Genomic DNA, 23,068 nt, shown 5'->3' on the forward strand with positions numbered 1-23,068 from the left:
TGTCCTATGTCGCAGAAAAATTTTCCTCTTTTCTTTACGATTCCTCTATCAACAAAGCAAATACATTCGTGACAGAAATTTACAAATTTTCTACGAACATTGGGCATTAACTTTAAATTATCACGCAACGTTCAAATCTCTTATTGTTAGTCGTTTGTCATTCGCAAAACACAGGTTTCTCAATCACATAAAACTCGCTTGATAAGTCTAATTCGCAAGTTATAACGGAAATAATATTCGAATACACGTAATTCAGTAATTATCTAAAGATTCATCACACGTGATCGTAATGCAAGAACCACACGGTATCTACGCGGATGCTCGCTTTTCTCGCGAAAGGTTATTAAACTAAGTACTTCGTCGAAGCTGCTTAATCTTCTAACGACCGGAGAATAATTACGACGTGTCGTGTTTGGGACCTCTTAAAATGATAAATTAATAGTACCATTTGTTTCTGATTTGTTCTCTGATGGGCAGTTGTTGCAGAATATCACCTGGTATGATTTTCTGTTTTTCACCCATAGAATCGCCAAAACAATGACGAAAATCGATAGCACATTAACACAAACACGATATTACAATCCATACGTACACATACATCGAGTATAATAATTACATTCTTCATTGTTCGTATGATAAAGAAAGCTACGCGTAAAACGCATTTTGCTAAAACAATTGCTAAATAATTATATTTTCCTCGTTATATTGTTATATATTTATAAATCGTCAATTATTACTCTAAGTAATTGGTAAATGTTATTATCAACGCATTGACTGCCGAATAGCTACATTTTGTACGTTTTCGCTTTATTAAAAATTAAGATTCTTTAATCTGTTCACGATTCGTTTAATACAACCGTCCCTCAATTTACGCGGAGTATCCGTTCAATGTGCATTCATTTTCACGTAAATTCAAAATCGCGTAAATAAAGTCTATCAGTACAAAAGAAAAAATATATACACGTATGATGACTAGCGCAACGTAATGTACTTTCATTCTTATCTCATACAGCACTAACGCGTTTCAACAGAATAAGTTACACTTGTTACTTTTCAAACTTCTAGGAAAATATACTTCCTGGCCGCGTAAATTGAGATCGCGCATGAAAACTACCGCGTAAATTGCGCTATAATCTTTCGCGTAAAAAGAAAGACTCGCATAAATTAAGAGACGGTTGTGCTTTATATTGTACCATTGAATAATTATCGAAGGTTTTCCCAATATGACTGTTTATTTCATCTAAACGCTTTAATTAATTCCAACATGGCCAATAACAATCAATGATGATTATAAGGTCAGTGACAACTATAGACCTTCATAGCAGTCAACGTGTTGATCACGCATAGACCTATATAACGTATAAAATACACAATCCTCGAAGCTATCTACGGTCCACGCGACTCTCACCGGCGTTTAGAGGATTAAATCGCCGAAATAAATACACTACTATCATTTTTCTTCGTTGGAAGAAATATGGGATAAAAGTGAATGGCTGAGGTAGCGAAAATAAAGAAGAGAGAGAGAGAGAGAGAAAGAAAGAGAGAGTTACGTGTGTTATACTATAATATGAAGAAAAGGAAGTTGCAAAAAAATTTCACAATTTGGTGTTAACTTGTGATCTTTTTTTTCTCTCGAAAAATTAATTCTTTTGCTCGAAGCAGAGTCGTGTGTCTGCTATACACTTTATGCAAAAAAAAAAGTCACACGTTCTACCAAGAAATACAACGTTCCGTATTTTGTTAGATACTATGTGTATAATTCGTCGGTTTTTTCGTTTTCGCATCAAGTTGTGAGTATTTATAATAAATTCAAGGCATTCGCTCAAATAGTTTCGTATTTTTTCGTCCGTTACGAACGATCTTTGCGGAAATCGAAGGAGGGATAGAGGATTCAAGGATTTGCAGACAATTGGTACCTAAGTTTATTCGATAAAGGGACGAATATGCTTTCGCTTGAATTATACGTGTAACTTTGCATTCTAACGAAACCTCTATAATACAAAATAAAAGTATTCTGGTGGTATGCACCAACATTGAAATCTCTGCGTTTTTTAATACCAACGAATGCCCTCGATGACACTGCATTTGCTACGTCGAGAGAAGCACAAAACTCTTTTAGTTATCGAACAGTAAATCCATCTAATACTTCATAATACAGGATCATTGTTCTCGTTTTATGAGAAAAATGACATTCACGGCTCGCCTTTGATTATTTTAAAAGGTTCAACTACGAACTACGTACCTAGAAATTTAAATTAATAATAAAACAACTTTTGAAATATTATCACGTGCGTCGCATGAATTTATATATTACTAAAATATTCCTAATAGATATTAGGTTGACTTTTGATTAAAAAATAAATTTTAATATTAGTTATTTCATAACTAGCAACCAGCTATGTTTACCGTATTAGTCACTATAAAGAAATGCAAACCGAAACATTCAAACTACAGATATCTTCTTCGATAAACATAAAAACAAATAAAACGAACAATATTCTACATTCGATATACACTAAAAAATCTATCACCAAGTTAGTAAATTATATTATATATTCACTGAATAATTTATATTGAACACATAAAACGCGTCTAAAGATAAAATTCTTTCTAATATCAGCCAAGATTATTTATTTTTATATTATTCACAGAATAATAGAATGATGTTATTAAAATTAATTTTTTATAATTATATATACCTATGGCAGAAATCATCATGTTATTACTATATCTTGATAAAAAGACGATTTATAAGTTAGCCTAAGATTTTACAGATTTTCACTTGAGACAGATGTAATATTTATATTCTGATATTTAATACTTCATTATAAGATTAGTATTTTTTTATACATTATATTTCTATAGAATCGCGATAATTTTATAAATATATTGATTATGAAGAAAATACTAGAACGCACATATCCACAAGATCAATCCACAAAAATGATTGTTAGCATAAAAAGTTAAAAATGTAACAAAAAACATCACATAAATTAAATGAAGGAAACCTGCTCGCATCAAGAAATATCAAAATTTGTATGACTATATCTCTATATTCAAAGAACGTTATTACTTTATTAGATATTGATATAATAACAAAATATAACACTCAAAAGATTGTACTTTAAAAAAGACCTCAAACGCTATACATATAACAAAACATTAGCACTTTCATGATAAATATGATTGACTTTTAAATTAATATATGAATATGAGTCAAGAATATCAGAAACAAAGAATAGTATGATGTATCAATGCTGATTAGTACAAATCGCTTATTAAAAACTAATTTTTATTTTTTTGAATACCATGTTTGTTATTGGCAGTCAACGTTATGATTTTGTAAGTGAAGATCATAAATTTAAAAAAACTCACGATTTTATTATACGACTATAATTACTGCATTTAGTAACATAAATGAATAAAAAAACAGACAGTAAAAAGAAATATATGTTAAAGTAATTCTCACTTCTAGAAAAACTCTGCATCTCTCTTTTGTATACCCGTTACGTGAACACCGCCGCTACGAAGGAAATAGAATTTAGTGGAGCGAAAAGAAAGGCCAATATTATTGTGCCCTTGAATGTAAATGTTGTTTGAATTATAGGGTCCAGAAATAAAGAGCTATAAACAGATTTTTATTGCTGTCTTTGATAACTTTCAGTTAGAGTTACACACCAAGGTTAATCTTTTTTTAAACTTTGTAAATGTATCAACGTGCTCTCTATCACCTTCGATTGTAATGTAATTATTAAAATTGTAATCTACTTATATTTATAACCGCGACAATATGTAATAATAAAGAATACGATTAATTTAAATCTAAAAAAAAAAAAAAAAAAAAAAAAAAATAAACAGCATCATAGCAGATATTTCTGCAAAACTAACAACTGATCAATCTCATCGTACAAAATTTTACTTACTCCTTCGATTCTTGCTTTCCCTCAAAACCGCATGAATTCGAAAAAATATAAAAAAAGAACGAAGCAAGGAAAATGTTAACAAAGACAACTCATCGCACCAAAAATAGCGTACACGTGACAAAAAATTACTATAAGTAAGTTACTGCTAATGATTGCCCCACTCGAATTAATAAATACATTCCATCATTTTTACATACTACACTCGCAAAGAAATCTTCCATCAGTAAAGGAATTAAAAAAATCGTCGTTGAAATTCTAATAAAAATAAGCTTGAGGAACGATATCATCCTTAAAAACATTGCACCTACTTTTCGACATTTTTGTTCGTTGTTTCTTTATGGAAAAATAGAAAGGGGGAAAATATCGTGAAATATCGTTTCCCTCGACGTAGCAGCGAATAGATACAGTGAATCACGAAACATAATCACAGCATTTACGAGGACGAAAGTGATGATTAGAAGCTTTGTACTAAATCTCACGGCTAAATCCTCGAAAAGAGACCTTGTTCGTTCCACCGAAAAGATCTCATCGTTTTTCATTTGTACTAGCAACAAACTCTAACGAGTTAGAAGTTATATATATATATTTATATCTATAAAAACGAACAATCGATTTGTTGCTCGACACATGATTCTCTATTAAACACGAGAGTGGTTTCAACCGATCGGTGATCAAAATGTTCAACAAAAGGCAAAAAAACGTAAAAGGAAGGAAGAAAGAGGAGATATCGGAGATTTTGACCAAACCCGCTGAAAGAAAACATATAAATAGAACATGATTACTTGTAGAAAAAAAATAGGGAAACGTACAGAAAAGAATTGGACTAAGCAATAGAGTCGAAGATCTTGGTCAAAGACTTCTCGATTTTCTTTGATCGTTGGTACAATCGGAAAGCGGTAATTCTGCATGAAAAAATAAGCCAAAAAGATAGACTAAAATTTTGCTGCAACTCTAAAACAATCATATATTTTGATTGTATGATACTTTTAATTTCTTCGGGATACATAATGAATTTAATATTGCTAGATAGGTAAAAATCAAGCGAAGATTAACTCAGATATACCAGGCAAATATTTTAAGTTAATTTGCTCGGAAACAAAGTCTCTTCTTCGTGTAGAATCAACCCTTTGCCGATTATACCACCAACTACAAAATACCTTATATGAAATGAGAACCTCTTCTCCGTGAAAGTATTAAATAGAACGTAGAAACAATAACGATATTCCTCGATTCGCGTAATACAACTGTACAGTGCTATTGTGTATTTGTTAAAATTGTTCTAAGATACCTATTTTCACTAAGGATCCGCGATACTAACAACTTCTCCGTGAAACTAAACGAACAATTCTGCGGCATAAGGTATTATTCACGAAATTACATGTCATTTGGATTATTAAAGTGCTGAAAATAAAACTATAGTCCCCACACTACTAACGTTTCCGCTTATGCAACTAATCGATTACAACCCATCTTTGGCTCTTCAGCAATTCTTTCGCCTTTTTCTTCCAAGGTTACCTAGCAACAGCTAATTCGCGGTTACGGGTTTAAAGAGGGTAGTTATCCGTGATGAAACGTGTCAAAAATATATATATATATATATGCTATTTCGTCGTTCGTGTGATTTAACACCTACGCAGAAATTGTATCGAAAAGATATCGAGGTAAGAGATTGTAGCAAGAACCTCGAGTATTTACAATTTCGAGAAGTTTCTGAAACCACTGACATCTACCACACGACAAACGTAGTAATCTCGAGAATTGAATCAATGGGGTGAATTTATCTGTTGCGTCCTTAGTGAATGGAAACTATTAAGATATTAAATATTATAAATTCGAAAGCTTTTGAAGAGAACCAAGAACATGCGTACGTAACCAGGTACGACAAATGAAAAGATTATCTAGCATACTGGAACCGAAATTCTGGATCGATATGACATACATACAGAATCCCGTTTCCCTTTTCGAACTCTTGCTCGTATACAATGCAAGAATTATTACGCTCGTACTTTACACACATCGATATTACACGACAAACCCTTGCTAGTATACAATGCAAGAATTATTACTCTCGTACTTTACGCACATCGATATTACACGACAAACTCTTGTTCGTATACGATGCAAGAATTATTACGCTCGTACTTTACGCACATCGATATTACACGACAAACATCCAATCATTATATGAATTATGGATTTATACCATCGATGATCTTCACAATAAAATATGCAGTGAATGTTCGCACGATTTGTATCTCAAATCAACTAAAATCCTTTGGATTCAAAAGCAAATTTTTTTGCAAAACAGTCGAATTTTTATACGTAGATACGCATATATGTATAACGCAATGTAATACAATTTAGGTATACTTTATATAACACTTATTTTATACGTTTCATTCTACCGATATCGTTTCTAAACTAAGCGTTATCAACGAATTTCTTTCATTCGGAAAAAAAAAGTTTCTACGAATATCAACCAAAGACCATTTCCTCGTTCAGGATATACGACGGTCGATATAATAATCGACAGAAACGAAGAACAACGATTTTTCAGCTAATCTTATCCAAGTCTGAACACCATTTAGCGAAACTTGATCTTTTACTATATTAGAAATAGATATCTCACTTCGCAATATACAGGGCTGTTGCATAAACAAATCGTTAAAATTTCCGGAGAACTCGGAACAGCCAGAGGGAAGTTTTCATTCGTTAAACGCGATTAATCGGTTCCAACAAATTTCCTCTGGATCCGTGAAAATATATTACGGATGGCTTTCATGGAAAGCATGTCTCTACGGCGGATATAAAAAATAGAGACGAGCGCGACGATGTCGATCGGACACATTTTTGTATGGAGGAGGATGCGAGTAGCTTTGTGCTAAACCGAAACGTGTATTATAATGAATCTGTGAAAAGCCACACTGATCGAATTCCACTTTTTGTTAATTTATACAATTTTACTAGATAAATTCATGATTAATGTTCAATTCTTAAATTCATTTATCACAAGAACATGACACAAATAATAGTAAACTTTAAGGCAAATCTAAGAAACAGTGTTTATAACATCACTTTTCTATATTTTCAACATACAGAGTTGATCAATGCGGCTTCTTCTGACCTGCTCGTATGTATACAACTTGCTCGTGCTATTAGTTCTCAATATCTTTTTTTTTTTCTTTTTCTCTTTTCCTCTGTATTTTTCCTAAATAATAGATTTTTGATAGCAAAATAGGGAATGACAACGTTTAACCAATTTTTATACGCAATACACTGATGATAATGAATTTATATTCAATATTAAATTCAATTTTAAAATTCAATTTTAGAATGAGAATTTCCACTTTTCTGTCCTTGTAACTACAGTAGCTCACAATAATATTTGAACACTTATGGAAACTTTTTATGAATATATTGTATGTTTTATAAAAAACATTTTGAAATTTTATTAACATTGTAATGAGACACGATTATTGCGGTTATTAACAAGACGCAATAATTAGTGAGACTATCTTTAGTACTAACTGTATGTTTAAAATCATGATTCATGCTGCATAGTAATTTTTTACTATGTGTTATGTTTGTAAGAAATGTCTTGTTACTTTCATATATAGCTTTGGATCGATCTGGTTTTCAAATTTTACAAATGCAATCACCAACTGGTGTCGCTACAATGATAGTGAAATTTTAAAAAGTTTCGTATATCGCACATAATATATTCATAAAAATACTACTGTACGTTCTTTGTGTTAGGGCTGCAAATACTTATTACGTAAAAACCATGTCAGATTAAAGAGATTTGTTCATTATATTGGCAATAAAATGTAGTAAAATTTTGATCTTCGCTAGACTCTTTCTCCAGAAAGTTTCATATCATTTATAAATAAAGATTCTTGGAACTAATAACGTGAAAATCCTTTAATAGTACTAATCGAAACACAAGGCAGTCGCCGTATTAAAGAAGTATTTAAAGTGCTTAAATTATCGGTGAATGGCTACGAATCGATTCTTCCGTTTCATCTGAATTTCATCGATCGTAATAAAAAGCTAGAACACTTCTCGTATGCACTACACGGACAACGTACAACGCATTCTCGTTCGACTCGACGTCGATGTAAGGCAGTCGGAACAGAAATCGCTATATGTGTTTCATTTTTTTTTTCTCTTTTTTTCTCGTTTTGATTTTACTTTAGATATCTATGTGTACGTATATATATATATATATATATTTACATATACAGGGTGCATCACAATATGTGGAACCGACTGCAGAAGTGAACAGGGGGCACAAAAACAATGAAAAAAGTTCACATATGGACATGAGTCCGATCTGGCTTTCTTTCGAATTTATAGCCACTCTAACATTTCAATAACCCGCAACTGTTCAATGAAATGACTACTTTCGTCGTGTCAAAGAATTTCGCAATTTTCCAAAAATTCCACGCGTATGTTGAATAATACAGATCGAGGATGGCCATTGAGTATGGACCATCTTCTATGAAGATAGGCAGTTATGGATTTAAAACGAAAAATGGCTATAAATTTGAAACAAGGTCAGATAAAACATATGTTGATATGAACCTTTCTCATTGTTTTTATGCCTTCTGTCCACTCTTCAAGTAGGTCCCATATGATATACTTTGTATATAGAAGTTTTTTTCTTATTTTAACACTTAGCCAACCGAATAGGGAAATCTCCCCTCTGTGAAGAACATCGAACGGAGAGATCTCCCTTTTTGACTTTAGCAACGTGTTTTCTGTTTCTTTTTTTTTTTTTTTTTTTTGTTATTATCAGTTATTGTTGGAATTGTTCCCAATTAATTGCGCCACTTTTTCTACTTTTATAAAGTACGGTATATAATAAAATACACCAATTTAGTGGTGTTAAAATTAATTAACAAGTTACACTATCAATTACAACTAAATAAAGTTATAATCAAACGATACTACGCTGCAAAAAAATATTAAAATGCATTATGAATCTTTAATTTCACGCTCAACTCGTGTTATCTTTAAGGTTTTTAATTTCATCTATATTTTTTTATACTTTTAATATATACTTCTAATTTAATATTTTATATAAACAATGTGTGAAATAAATAATTTTTAAATAAATCTTTACCGCGAAATATAATTAACCATTTAAATAACTTTTGGACTTCTGTGTGAAATAAATAATTTTTAAATAAATCCTTACCGCGAAATATAACTGACCATTTAAATAACTTTTAGACTTCTGTGTTTTTTAAGTAGTGAATATTAGTCCTCGATACTTGGAAAAATGCGCGGTGGACAGCGTATAGGTTGGCTTATCCGAACGCGGTGGAAACGTATAGCTCGCTGCGGCACGCGCGGTTGGCTGAGTGTTAAATGTGTTCGTGTGTGTTCGTGTTCGCGTGTGTGTGTTATTTCCAATTGTTTATTTGTTCCACAAATTCAATTCGAATATTAACGGACGTAAATCCAATGATTACAGCCTTGCCCTTGTTCTTATCATAGGAAATTTCATCGAGTGCCTCTAGAACGTTCTTTCATGTTGATTCTTTTCTAACACGGTTACTAAATCAACATATATGTACTACTGCTATTTCTATTTGTTCGATAATTCCTCTTTTTTTTTTTTTTTAGAAAATATTTTCAAAAATATCAAATCTGACAAGATGCCAGACACTTGTCGTTCCATGAAAACGGAGCTACAGCTTGCTCCACTCGTGAAAAGTGATTATATAACACGTGCTTCCTAAAATAATTGTTCTTCGATAAAACGAGCATGCTAACTTGATTAGAATGAAAATCGGAAACGCGAATTGTTCCCGGTTTATACTCCTGCTAATCAACTCCAGTTACTTGCATCAGGAGTATGTAAAGGGCAAGGCTGGCCCTAGGTACATCCATGCAATCCTCTACTCATCTGCGTTTTTTTTTCTTCGACTTATTGCCTTTCTTGGACGTGGCGCAAACTAAGGTATTCGTCGCGCTCCTTTCAGCTGTCTCACGACCCGAATACTCTCCTTCGACGTTCGTGAGCACCACATTTGGATTCAACTCGTCCAAAGAAGTCGAACGTTCAGGCACGATCTCCTGCTCTGAATCGCTCCTCTTCTCTGGCTCGGTATCTCTTTCAGGTTCCGAGGAATCTTCTTTCGCAAATGTTGCACCTACCAACGGTCCATCGACATTCCACTTGTTTGAATCGTTTGAAACTTTTTCATCGATCTCGCTTACAGCTTCTAATTTGGAAACTTTCTCGGATGAGATGCTTTCACTTGCAGGTGAGTTTGTCTCGTGCTCATTTTCAATTTCCGACAAATTGGTCGGTAGATGCAACTTTTTGTGAATTTTCTGTTCACCAATTTTCTTTCTCGTAGTAGACTCGCTTTCTGTGGTGGAAACAGATCTTTTTTTAACGACGAAACTCTCAGATCCTTCTGTTGCATGTACAAATGATTCTTCCACGGTTGTTTCCTTAACAGTTTCTTTCAATTGATTCACCATCGTCGAGGATGAATCAGTCAAAGATTCCTCTTTTCGACTAATTTTCCTTTCTTCATTGCTCGCGTCTTCCGCTATTAGATCGAGGTCAGATTTCTTCTTTGTCTCATTCTCGGCAGAGGAAGTGTTTTTCTTTTTGACGATAGAGCTCCAGGAAATTTCCTCTTCGGGATATAATTCCAAGTCACCCTCTCGAACTTTGTCTACCATCTGAGAACTCGAACTCTTTTTGTCTAAATTCTTCCTCAACGAAGACTCGTGTATCTTCTTCTTCAAAGACTCTATTTTCTCCAAGATAGGCGTGCACGACGAGACTTCGATAGGATTGAACGATCCGGTTTTCAGCTTATCATCTTCGACTTTATCTTCTCTTCGCGTTTCTGACTCAGCCACGGGAGAATCATTTTTCTTCTTTACTACAGCGCTCCAAGAAAATTCAGGCAACGGCTCTTGCGAGCTTAATTCCTTTGAAACATCTTCGACAGGTTTTACAGGCTCGATGGAAGCTTCGGAAATTTGTACGTTGCTTTCGTTGGTGGCTTTTTTAATCTTCCGATACTTCTTCGCACGAGTCCCGCTGACCTCGGGTCCAGCAAGGATCTTACATTCAGAAACGGATGTAGTATCGATTAGTACTTTCATCTCAGCTTTCTGCATCGCGTCGATGTCGATTATTTCGATTCCTGCTTGCGATCGTTTAGATGCGACACTTGAAGGAGATGTTTTAGCGGAACGAACCTTAGTTTTTCTTAGTGGACTAACATTTTCAGTAGCCGGGATATCTTTTGTGTTATCAGATTCTTCCAATTCCTCTTTTCTCTCTGTACTCTTATTCTTCCGACTATCACCCGGTTTAAAGATTACAGTCACATCAGCATCCGATGTGTCGCTTTCGATCACCACGATATCCTTTGTCTTCTTAGCATTCTTAGATGCCAACGCCGATTCTGCTGTAATCTCCTGAGATCTCCTCGTGCTTCTTTCACACGCATCCTCGGGTCTTTCAGATGGTACATCATCGACGTCCGAATAGTGTACGTGTACCATATCGTCGTCAGACGATGAAGATTTAATCCTTGTCGTGGTCGATTCACTATCGCTGGCTTTACTAATTTCAAATTTCGAATCTTCTTTGCAAATTTTGTCAGATGTTTCTAATAGTTCAGAAGCATGTATGTACTCTATATCGTCATCAGATATCGTAGTCTTATATATAGGTGAAGAACCTGCGCAACTTATCACGTCCACGCATTTATCGCTGTCGATGCATTCAGCCTGCTGTAATTGAGCGATCTCGGAGCTTTGGATATGTTCAATGTCTTCGTCGGACTGAATCGAAGTACCATTGTTGGAAGGTGTATCTACGATGTGATATTCACTGGAACTGAATTCGTCGTTCGAGTCCGATGTCGATGACTTATATTTATCGGTTTCTTTAGTCAATACGTCCGCACTTACAGTCGGCTTGAAATCTTCTTTCTTACCGGTTTCTTCGATTACAACATCCATTTCTGTGGTCGGTTCTACCTGCTTCAACGAACTTTTGCTTTCTGCAAGAACTTCAACTTTTTCTTTGTAACTCTGAGCCGTGGAAGACTTTGATTTGTCTTTACATTTCCCAATTACAGTTTCTTTCAAATACTCCCTGCTTTTACTTTCAGAACTTTTACTGTCCGTATCTTCGATCACGCTTTTTCCGCATCCTTCCTTCTGGATGCAATCATCCCCAGGATCGTCGCAAGTAATGTCTTCAATAATGATGCTATCTCCGTGTTCTTTTAGAATATACTTCCTAGTCTCGGTTCGTTTACTAGGACATACAGAGGACCCGATCTTCTCCGACTTCTTCGCAACCTTTTCAAACTCGCAAATTTTTTTACTCTCAGTTTTACAATGCACCGACGTATGCTTTTTTTCATGAGCTACCTTATTTTCCATCAAAACTACATTACCCTCATCATAGTTGACTACGTATTGTGCCTCGGATACGTTCCTCTCGTGAGCCCCTCTGTCTTCCCTTTTATCAACTTTCCTGCACCAAGCAGCTTCCTTTGCCTGGGTCATAGGACTGCTGGGGATTTCACCCTGTTCTACGCACAGACTCAGGCTGGTCGGTACATCGCGGAAGGCTTCTTCTTTCTCGAAGTCAATAGTAGAGTTCCCAGGGTTCTTAATAGAAGCGATCTCGACGCACAACGTTTTTCTCTCCTTCACCTCACAGATGTTCTCGTCCGGCACGCTGTCGATCGCAGGCTCGCCAGCTGAGCGCATTTCCGCGCAGATCTCGGTGAGACCGCGCAGAGTTTGACTCTCCGGCTCGAAATCGCCGAGAGAAGCCGGACCTTCTTCGGCGCACACGCTCCTAGGTGGTTCCGGCACATGGCTCTCCTCTGCGAAATCGAACTCCTGACTAGAGTTAATGTCCTCCTTATCGGCCGATACAGTAATCACGGTGCCCAGAGGGTTGACGACTTTAGTTACCGGTTGACCCACCCTCTCAAATACCGATCGCCTCCCTAGTAACAGAAAAAGCCGTTGGCAGGTATCAATATCGAGTCACAATATCTCCCTTGTTTGTTTTTCTGTTTGGCCTTTTTTATGAGATGCATCGCCTGAGGTATAATGAGGTATTACTGTTCTCGATACGGCTCGGCAATGGAGAGAGATTTTAAGTGACATTACCGAATACTAATTCAAATGTTGCATCATGAGGAAATACAGAGTTACGAGAACGGGGTACGTGAAAGATAAAGAGAGAAAGAGAGAAAATAAAAGAGTAATTAATCTTGACTTCTAATGTAAAGCTGATATATATATACTCGATTCGAGTCGTCACACTGCACACCACAAAAACACAAACTTCACGTCACAATATACGTGTCGAGATCGAATGATACATTATAAAGAGAACAAGTTAGAACAGTTGCTTTCAACCTATGTAATTTCTTTGGTGTTCATCGGTACTTCAAAAAGAAAAAGATTCTTATAGGATTAGTAACTGCGACTGCCCGCAGCTATTCGCAACTATTTACCTCGACTTAAAGGGTAGACGTTGATAAAATGTATCGTTGTTAGTGATTAGATGTAGTATCGATAAAGGGGAGGGGAGGGGGGAAACGGAGATACCTGCCTCTGGCCAGTTCTGTATCCACACAAACTTACAATCTAACAATCATCCGTCACCAAATGCAGAAAGCACGAGTATCGTATCCGTATTTAAAAGTACGTGCTTGGAAAAATTATCAAATACTCCCACAAATTCAAATTACAAATTTCTAGAATAAAGTAAAACGTGATCTATATTTTGCGTTTTACAATTTTTCCCATCAAGACGTAATTGAAATCAGTGATGATCGTTTAAACAGATGAAATTTATTTAGTCACGTTGGAATTAACTTTACTGCATTTAGCAGGAAGATCTTCACGATTGTAAGAACCGTAAATTCAAGAATCTATTAAAATCGCGTATTTGAGGCACTCAGAAATATAAGTTTCCAAATATGCAAATCATATAAAATGCTTTCGTTCTTCTTACTAATCACAACAATGTATAGAAATTTTACGAAATATCGGCAATTGGGATATATCAGGATTCGTGATATTCTACTTCAAAGCAAAGCATCACAAGTTCCATGTAATGATTACTTACCTGGAGCACGGTGTGGTGCGATCGATGTTTCTAGCATAGCTTCGGCCAAATCTTCTCTCAATTGATTTTCACCACCGCCAACACCAGCATTTTCACTATCTAAGGGATCACCATACGCTTCCATAAATCTTGGAGACTGCTCATAACTGCCTAAACAACAAAAGGAATCCACATGAACGTGCAGTACAAATATTAAATGAATTGAATACAAATTTAATCTTAACAACAAAAATAAATATGCTAATATTTAATAAATAATATAAACTTACTTCCTGATCCATCAATGACCACAGGTACCAATGATCTGGATGCAGCATGCGGCATATTGACTGGATTTGATCTCGCAGGACGAGATCCACCGGTTACTCCAATTTCAACAGCCTCTGCTTCGACAAGATTCACAGTAGCTCTACATTAATAAAATTTTATTGTAATGATGTTACAATCTTAAAAACAATGTTACATATGTTACATCTCTAGAAAACTAACCCACTAGTTGCATTATAGGTTTTAAAAACAAACTGAGGTCCCATCCAAAGTCGCCTATGTGGACCAGCGTGTGTTACAATTTCTACTTGACTTAACCAACGATCCTCCGCTAAATCGTCATCTTGACTGTCTTTCGGTATAACATTGACATTTAGTAAAGGGCTAGACGTTGGCAAAGGTGGTACAATCTCTAAAGAATTCGGAGATCTTAGAAGAGGCCATTGACCTTTGGCTTCGACCTCTAATTCTATCATCGTATCGTCACATACTTTTTCTTTTGGTATACCTAAAATGTGTCATTAAATAGTACTTATATATTATAATAAATATATATTGATATTAATCCTGACTTAAATTAATATTTTATTCACCTGCAGCTGGTTTGGGTTCTAAATCATATTGTATCATATTTCCGTGACACGCCATAATAAACAAAGAATCAACTGCTCTCTTCATAACTTTTGCAGTAGATTCCCTTTGCGCATACATCCAAGCTCTTGGAGGTGCAAAACAAGCACATATTTTTAATGGTAATGTTCCACTATCGTCCGAATGCAATCGTTGTCGTTGCTGTGGCCTGCTATATAATATACGACAAATAAATTTACCCAATAATAGTAAATTCCGTAGATAATTAATAATTACCTTTGTTGAACTTGACTGTTTATATGACTTAATGAAGATGGTTGTCGTATCTGTGCCAGAGGATGTAGTACAGTTGGATGAGGGTACGGAGGGAGTCTTGGATTAGAATATGGATACACTGATAAAGGCAACTCTGTATGAGATACAGGAGAATGAGATCTGGTGCCGTCGTCCATTAAACCTGCACTTCTATGAAATCTTGAAAGTCTATTTACAACATGAGGTGTGGAATGAGTTCGTATTCCTACTGGTCCACCATAAGGTGCAACAGGAAACACATGAGTAGTGCCCCGCACAGTTGATATCGCAGCCCATCGAGTATCACTCGAAAAAGTCATATCCTGTTATAATAAAACACGAATCTTTAAAATACATAAAGTCTTAAAAGCACAGACATTAAAATTTGATTTAAAGAGATATGTACCTGCACTTTCGCAGTAGTATCTCCACGATGTAGAATATACAAATGATGTACTGCTGCCAAAGTGGGACCACCTGGATGTGGCTGAATTCTAAATACATGAAAATCATGCCCCCTTTTGTCAGCGGTCATTAGCAATGCACCACTTAAATCAAAAGTCATAGCAACGATTGCATCACTATGGGCAGTAAAATGGGCAACGACAGTCTCTATATTCGCATCGTCTAATTCTTTCTCCTCTTTTGCTGCTTGGAGATCTAATATCGTAATCACTCCTGGTTGAGTTACGTCACTGCTGGTATTATTAATGACTACTGGTGACACTGAATTGCCAGTTAAACTGGATGCAACTGTTTCCCCCAAACCACGCAATCCTTTCCCTAAAGATTTTGCCGCGTATAGAACAGTTGCTGTATAACTTTGAACTCCTTCACTTTCGCAACCACCGCTACTTCTTTTTGCTGGTAGTAACTTTTTTTCACTAAAAATATTTTCTATTATAACAAAACGTAATTTACTTTAAATAACTGCTAAGATTTTATAATCGTGGGGATTTTTACCTGTAAGCAAGCCATCTTGTGCCTAAAGTAACAGGATTTGGATTTGGACCAGGACTGGCATAGCAAGTAGTAACTGTTAATACATCTTCCAATGTTCGAGCATCGAACACAGCGATCTTTTCTAAAAATGTTACTACTACGGATCGTTTATTTACCAATATGTCACAAACAGGATTTTTAAATTTTATGCTTTTAGCTTGTTCCCCAGTTTTTAATGAAATGAAACTAATGTTGCAAAATTGTGGTCCAGGTCCAGCTGAATCACATATTGCTACCATTGGCCGTTTCAATTCAAACAAATCAACATGTTCATCATCAGTCTTTGGATTTGGTAAAATTCTCAGAGTACGAACAACACCTTGTCGCCATGATAACACTTCAGTTCCTTCTCCGGTTGCTGCTATCAACCATACCTATATTAAATAATATTTGTTACTTTGACTTTACAATATCACTTTTAAAACAAAATTATAATATAAGATACAACATTATATTCTATAATAATTATGAGTCTTCTAAACAAAGTTTAAAGCATAAATGCTCAACTTAAATATATGAATTCTTTTATATGATCAAACTTCAAATATCATATTATTATCTCTGCAAACTACATGTACCTTGTTATTTTGATAATGAATGTGCTTGTTTACATATTATGCCTCCTAGATAAAATAAGATTCAAGTCATTCATAAACACAGACACAGTTTTAAAGCTACTACACAAGAACAGTGTTCTATAATTAGAAACTTGATAAATCTATAAAGACCCCTCATGCTCAGTATCTAATATGTACACTTAACTAAAATCATATTTCAATTGATACATATTCATACATGTTCTTTGAAGAATATTTCCTACTTTAAGACTGTCTAAATTGCGTATAACCTTTAAAAAACATCAAAGACATTGCAAAAAATTATTTTAATACACAATATTTTGCACAAGTAATGTAAATACTCAAAAGACAAGTGAACAAGATCAAACCTGAACTCCAGTTGTATAGCCGAGTACCAATAATAAAGGTGGTGTATTAGAGCCTTCATTGTAGTCTGGATACAGGGTAGGATCATTAATGTCTGCATACTCAAACCTTGCCCATGATATAGACTCTTTGTTCTCAGAATTTGGTGTGCCAGTATAAGCCTATATTTAAACAATGTAATATATATCTTAATAAAAGATCATCAACAGAATATTTTAATGTACCAACCTGTGGAACAATATCATTAATTATTCCTGCAACACTATCTATAATTGAACGATCAACTATTGGCTGAGGTGATACAACTTGTACTCCTTTATGCACACCACGCCTTGGAGAGTCTGCAGACATTTTTTCTTTCCCAAACTGAATATTTTTACCTAACAATAAATACATATAAAGTAATATTAACTATATATTACTGCATCAAAGAATAATTACATAATCATTTATAATATTTAATAAATCATGAAGAAAAGAAAATTATATTAATATCATTATGGATGAATATATGGAAACAACATTGTACATTTATTTTTATTATATTTATTATTATAGAAATATAATGATCAAACAATTTTTAATAATTTCCACAAACAATAAATGAACTGTAATCTGAATAAACTCGATACTTTGTGTTGTTAAATTTTCTCATTAAAAATTTATTTAAAGTTAACAAAAATCACTATATAACAAGGTCATATTTCAATTATAAATATTTCTGATGAAACATAATTTAAATTTATGATACATTACGTACTATGTATTAATATAAAACAGAAAAACTTGTAAATTTAAAGACCAAAATATCACATTATATAAACCTAAAACAAGTATTTAAATTAAAAAGTATAGTAATGTACAAAAAATATAGATTAAGAATCTGTATACATTACATATTCATAATTTATTTGCATAAATATCAAATATATGCAACACACATTTCTATTAATAATAATATGAGATATAACAGATAAAAATTAAGCGAAACGACGAAATAAATAATTAATCAAAGATATTGTTATTATTTGTATAAGGAAATTTACGAAATATTATATCTGTATATTTGATAATATAAAAATGAGTAACAGAAAAGTAGTGGGAGAATCTATTTTACTTATTAAAGAATATTACACAATCCAACTACAGCTGTTCGTCGTGTACTCTCAGGGACGATTAGTAAAAAAGAAACACAAATGTCAAAAGACGATGAAACGAAAACTTTCATGATCTCTGTTGCAATAATACGAATATATTAAATTTGAATAAAATAAATGAATACTGACATTAAAATAACGACCCTGACATTTCGTCGAACAAAGGGGTAGACGGCAGTTTCTCACAACAAAGCTATCTCTCTTTTCCCGACCGCCGTTATTATTTATCTCACAAGCAAATTTTTTTCCGTTTCGATCGTTTTTGGATTAACAGCAAATAGAATTTCCGATTTACCTCGCCATAAAATTGTATTTTCATACTGGGAAGCTCGCCATCTCTGAGACGACCTTCTACTGCGTCATTCTGTAAGTGACTGACACAACACAACCAGAAAACGATAGTGATGTCACCCCGCCCGCGAAACGTTAATCTTTTTGTTCGAAATATTCAAGCGCGTCGATGGTGTTCCTTATTGCAAGAGATCGTCAGATCCGCTCTCCGTTTTGACGCGCCGATGAGGTTCTCCCGAAAAGTCGTTCGTTAGAAAATATCACGTATCATAACTACTGTAACGGTCAGATTCGTTGAAAATACGAAAACAATAATCAGCTGATTCAGATAAGGAAATGGTAGGAAAGGAGGGGAGAATAAGAGAAAAGTGAACTCTAATACTCGTATCTAAAATACATCTAGATGGCGTAATTGATGTTCAAATTTCATTTCATCTGTATTGTTAACGGTAAATGTATATGCAAAATATGTGAATGGATGATTGCGTGTTAATCATATCTTTTGTTTTAATGGAAAAACTATTTAAACTAAAACTACATAGCTCTACATTGATTATAAACAACAGAATTTTTCATAACATCTTTCTCAATCCTAGAATGCAAGAAAAAATGTAAGTTATGAAGATTAACTTAAGAATGTTGAAAAAATTAAAAGGACTATTCTAATAAATAAATTAAATATACATTAATGTAAAACGTAAATAATTTTATTTATTATTATAGTGGTAACACTGCACAAGTTTGTATTGTACAACCTGAAATGTTATGCTGCTTAAATATCTGAATATTATAAAATGAAATTATCATCTTTATCACGTTTTATTATTATGTTTTAAAGTGCTGATTAAATATTTAATATAACACAACAAGATGCCATAATGTTAGTGAGGAATATAATATAAAGTTATATATTTTGTGTAACATAAGCTACCATTGAAAGATATTATGAATATATACATATGTATGTATATTATATCAATCGATGCATTATTTTCTACGCGGAGACTGATGCATTCATTAGTGTTTTATCATAGAAATTACTTTACAAGAGCGGTGTTTTTATAAAATTCCACCACTTGATGCTAACGCCACCTAGGAGTACAATACTATTTAAATTGAATCGGTATGTCCACAACAACATACATAATAATTCATAATAGTTTTTATTTAAGGAGTTACAAAAACAAATTTAAACTTCATATTTAATCAAGCCTATAATTTTCAAAAAATTAATAAACATTTTTTTTATACAATTTATTTTATTCTATATTATTGTATTTATTTTATATTATTGTATTCTTAATAGATATCACTAATTTTAACTGAGCTGTTGAAGTAATTACTTCAAGAAAAACTCTACACCTTTTCTTTTGTATATCCGTGACCTGGAGGTTGCTGTTATGAAGAGAATAGAATTTAGTGAAACAAAAAATTCGAAATAAGGAGAGGTCTATATTGTTGTGCCCTTGAATATAAATTTTGTTTTGGCTTACAAGGTCTAGAAACAAAAGAGCTATAAGTAGATTTCTGTTGCTGTTTCTTGTAGCCTTCAGCTAGAGCTACAAGGTTAACTTTTTGGTAATGTCTATTTTGCTATAAATATATGCTATCATAGCTTTTTCTGTTGTATTGTAACACTGTAAGAGTGAGGATCTGGATCAGCATACACTATACCTGTACTTATACCTATACTTATTTCAATATATTTTCTATTATAAATTCATCCACTCGTTCCTCTATCAGACAACCTCAACACGAGCAATTTTAGCATGTTTATATTGCGTGTTACTTCATAATTATGTCGTTATCTAGCAAACAGAAGTAAAACTTATAGACACGAACATTTTACATGCTATATAATTATGTGACAAAACATAAATTTAAGAGAGAAAAAGATATAAATGTATACAATTTTTAATGGAACATATTTCATTTTTCACTGATTATGTAGATGAATTTAGGAAGCAAAAATTTCAAATACGTATTCTCTTTTTTCAAAAATTATTAAACGTAAAAATTATAAGCAATTAAAAATTAAACAATCCGAACGTTTCGGATCATGTACCGAATATACCCGAAGAACATCGTGACGTCACAAGTGTGCGACGGCGCTACACAACTCGCTTTCTTAATTCGCTATACAATACCGCACTGGCGCGCGTACACATTTCAACGCCGCTCAAATATCAGCAAAGTTTTAATTTATTTACTTTGATTCTTGATTTATTAAGTAAATATATGTAACGAAAACATGACCTAATTTTTTCTAGTAATTTAAAGTTTTGTTTTCAGTAGTATTTTTAACCAAAAAGAATGCAATAACCGGAATTAAAATATACATTTCTTAAAATAAAATATAAAGTCAAACAGAGAAAGATTTTTCCACAAGAAAATTTCTTCACGAAAAGGAAAGGAAAGTGAATTTCTACTATCATAAAATAAAGCGGAAGTAATACATTACACGCGGTCTTGCTATCCATCATTCAAATAGAAAAGAAAAAGAATAGCTTTCCTGCTGTCTCATGATCGATTTAATATGTACAATGATTAAATTTATATCTTTTGACAGGAGCTTCATAATGTAGTAGGATTATCGTGCAACTATTCATGTAGCTCGATAAATCGTGCTACCTTATGAACCATAGTACCGATACACGCAGTTATAATTGCAAAATTTAGAGCAACATTAATATTTCATGTCGGTAGGAAAACGTAGGAAATTCTTACCGCATTATCCTTAGGCTACTAGTATACTGTAATTATCTGTGCGTGTATTTGTGCAGCGAGAAGCCAACTTAATCGGTAGAGTTTGCGTGTTCTCCATGTCACCGATGTCCCCGTGCAATAAATCGGAAAGGAATGGTCCTCCTCCTCCGAGATATTCTGTTACTACAGTTCCTCCCTGCACTTCGTTCGAGACAGATCAAAGGAATAGTAACTTAAGTCCAGTGTTATTAAGAAACAAAATATCTTGATCTTAAAAAAAGTTTAATATACTTCAAACATGATGCGACGAAAAAGGGTACTTTGCTCTTTACCCGTGTTCTTCCGATCATTGCAAATTATAATTAATTTTTAAATTCCATTCCGTTCGTGTACTTTAGTGAAATGATTTAAAATCATCGATCATTAAATAGATTTTACTATTAGAGTTTGAGAACTCAAAAATGACTAATTTTTTATAGGGTGGTTTAAAGACTGCGCGAAAGATGGCTAAAAAGACAACACCGGCGGCATTACAAACTGAAATTTCTAATAACGAGGAATGGGAGAAGCTTCTTACAAAACCAGGGTTAATAGGAATGTATAAGTTACCTATTTAAAACTGAGCTTGAATAGAAATTTAAAAAATGTTAGTGTAAAGTTTTTAATAATTTTTCAGTAGTCGACATATATTCAGAATGGAGTGGACCCTGCACAGGAATGGTAAGCACCCTTAAAAAAATCAAAATGGAAATTGGAGGAGATACGTTGAGTTACGCCATGGTAATTTTATAATTGTAAATAATTATAGATGTTAAGTAAATAATTACTGTGTATTACTATAAATATAGGCAATGTGCGATTATATCACGAACTTAGAACGTTTTCAAGGGAAAAGTGAACCAACATGGATGTTCATACACGTAAGTTTAATATACAGGGTGGTTGGTAACTGATGGTACAAGCGGAAAGGGAATGATTCTACGCGAAAAAAGAAGTCGAAAATATAGAATAAAATTTTTTTAATTTTTCCATCGAGACAACGATCTACAGTGAGATCTGTTATAACGAGACGTGATAAAGTGCACGCGTATCGAGCGAAAATTCAAAGTCGATTTTCTCGAAAACAAAGCCTCAAACGAAAAATGTTCATTCTATATTTTCGACTTCTTTTTTCGCGTAGAATCACCCCCTTTCCGCTTGTGCCATCAGTTACCAACCACCCTGTATAATTAAGATAAATTTTAAAGCTACAATAAATGCAATCCTACTAGAATGGTCGGATGGTAAATCTTATATTTGGTGCTGACTGCCCACAATTATTAAAAGTATTAACAATGGAATTGCAACGAGTACAAAATAACGAGGAACACGAGTATGTAAAATACATAATTTTTAGTAAAACAAGTAGCCATTAAAAATTAGCATTGTTGAAATAGAAGTTATTAAAATAAACGTACACGTGTAGGTTTTCTTTAGATGTATCGGAAAGAAGTCCAGAAGAAATAAAACGATTAAAAATTATTGAAGAAACTAGAATAGCTAAAGAAACGGCAAAGAAGGCTCGAAAAGGTTCCGCAAGATCTCTCATAAAAAAGATACAGATATATTACTATAACGATTACCCTGCACGCACATACAAACAGATCATTATTTCTTTATTTATTTTCAATTTTATATAAAGAAAAACCTCTATTGTCCTGGAGTCACATAATGCACGCTTTATTTTTTAATTGGTTATTAGATATATAT

General features: G+C 33.7%; 2 protein-coding genes across 16 annotated transcripts in view; one reads left to right on the forward strand and one right to left on the reverse strand.

Moving 5' to 3' along the window:
- LOC126868702 (uncharacterized) overlaps positions 1 to 23,068 on the forward strand; it is a 39,945-nt gene that overhangs the window by 15,244 nt on the left and 1,633 nt on the right. Inside the window, exons 1-8 of one of the 12 annotated variants that reach the window (XM_050624479.1) lie at positions 19,069 to 19,224; positions 19,337 to 19,736; positions 21,397 to 21,635; positions 21,799 to 21,911; positions 21,994 to 22,099; positions 22,168 to 22,239; positions 22,591 to 22,691; positions 22,785 to 22,888. In XM_050624479.1, coding sequence (XP_050480436.1) covers positions 21,618 to 21,635; positions 21,799 to 21,911; positions 21,994 to 22,099; positions 22,168 to 22,239; positions 22,591 to 22,691; positions 22,785 to 22,888 — 514 coding nt within the window. In that variant the 5' untranslated portion in view covers positions 19,069 to 19,224; positions 19,337 to 19,736; positions 21,397 to 21,617. The other 11 variants (XM_050624482.1, XM_050624480.1, XM_050624491.1 and 8 more) reach the window with 11 other exon arrangements.
- LOC126868676 (uncharacterized) lies at positions 75 to 18,764 on the reverse strand. Of its 4 annotated transcripts, none has more exons than XM_050624412.1 (11): positions 18,618 to 18,764; positions 17,394 to 17,545; positions 17,168 to 17,326; positions 16,183 to 16,595; positions 15,626 to 16,103; positions 15,202 to 15,542; positions 14,928 to 15,133; positions 14,557 to 14,842; positions 14,337 to 14,476; positions 14,068 to 14,217; positions 75 to 12,934 (listed from the first exon to the last, which is right to left on the reverse strand). In XM_050624412.1, the coding sequence occupies exons 2-11, from the start codon at positions 17,514 to 17,516 to the stop codon at positions 9,834 to 9,836; spliced, it is 5,397 nt and encodes a 1,798-aa protein (XP_050480369.1). In that variant the 5' UTR covers positions 17,517 to 17,545; positions 18,618 to 18,764; the 3' UTR covers positions 75 to 9,833. The 4 variants fall into 4 exon arrangements, with proteins under 4 accessions (XP_050480369.1, XP_050480367.1, XP_050480368.1 ...); XM_050624410.1 differs by having other exon boundaries at positions 14,928 to 15,136; XM_050624411.1 differs by lacking the exon at positions 18,618 to 18,764 and adding an exon at positions 18,452 to 18,584 and having other exon boundaries at positions 14,928 to 15,136.

Source organism: Bombus huntii, chromosome 8 (assembly GCF_024542735.1).
Source record: "Bombus huntii isolate Logan2020A chromosome 8, iyBomHunt1.1, whole genome shotgun sequence".
NCBI lineage: Eukaryota > Metazoa > Arthropoda > Insecta > Hymenoptera > Apidae > Bombus > Bombus huntii.

Excerpts from the sequence above, each read along its gene's own strand:
- LOC126868676 (XM_050624410.1), bottom strand. The coding sequence starts at position 17,516 with ATGTCTGCAGACTCTCCAAGGCGTGGTGTGCATAAAGGAGTACAAGTT. Across the intron at positions 14,477-14,556 it reads ACCTATAATGCAACTAGTGG|AGCTACTGTGAATCTTGTCG; the intron begins GTTAGTTTTCTA and ends TTATTAATGTAG. Across the intron at positions 14,218-14,336 it reads GGTCATTGATGGATCAGGAA|GCAGTTATGAGCAGTCTCCA; the intron begins GTAAGTTTATAT and ends TTTGTTGTTTAG.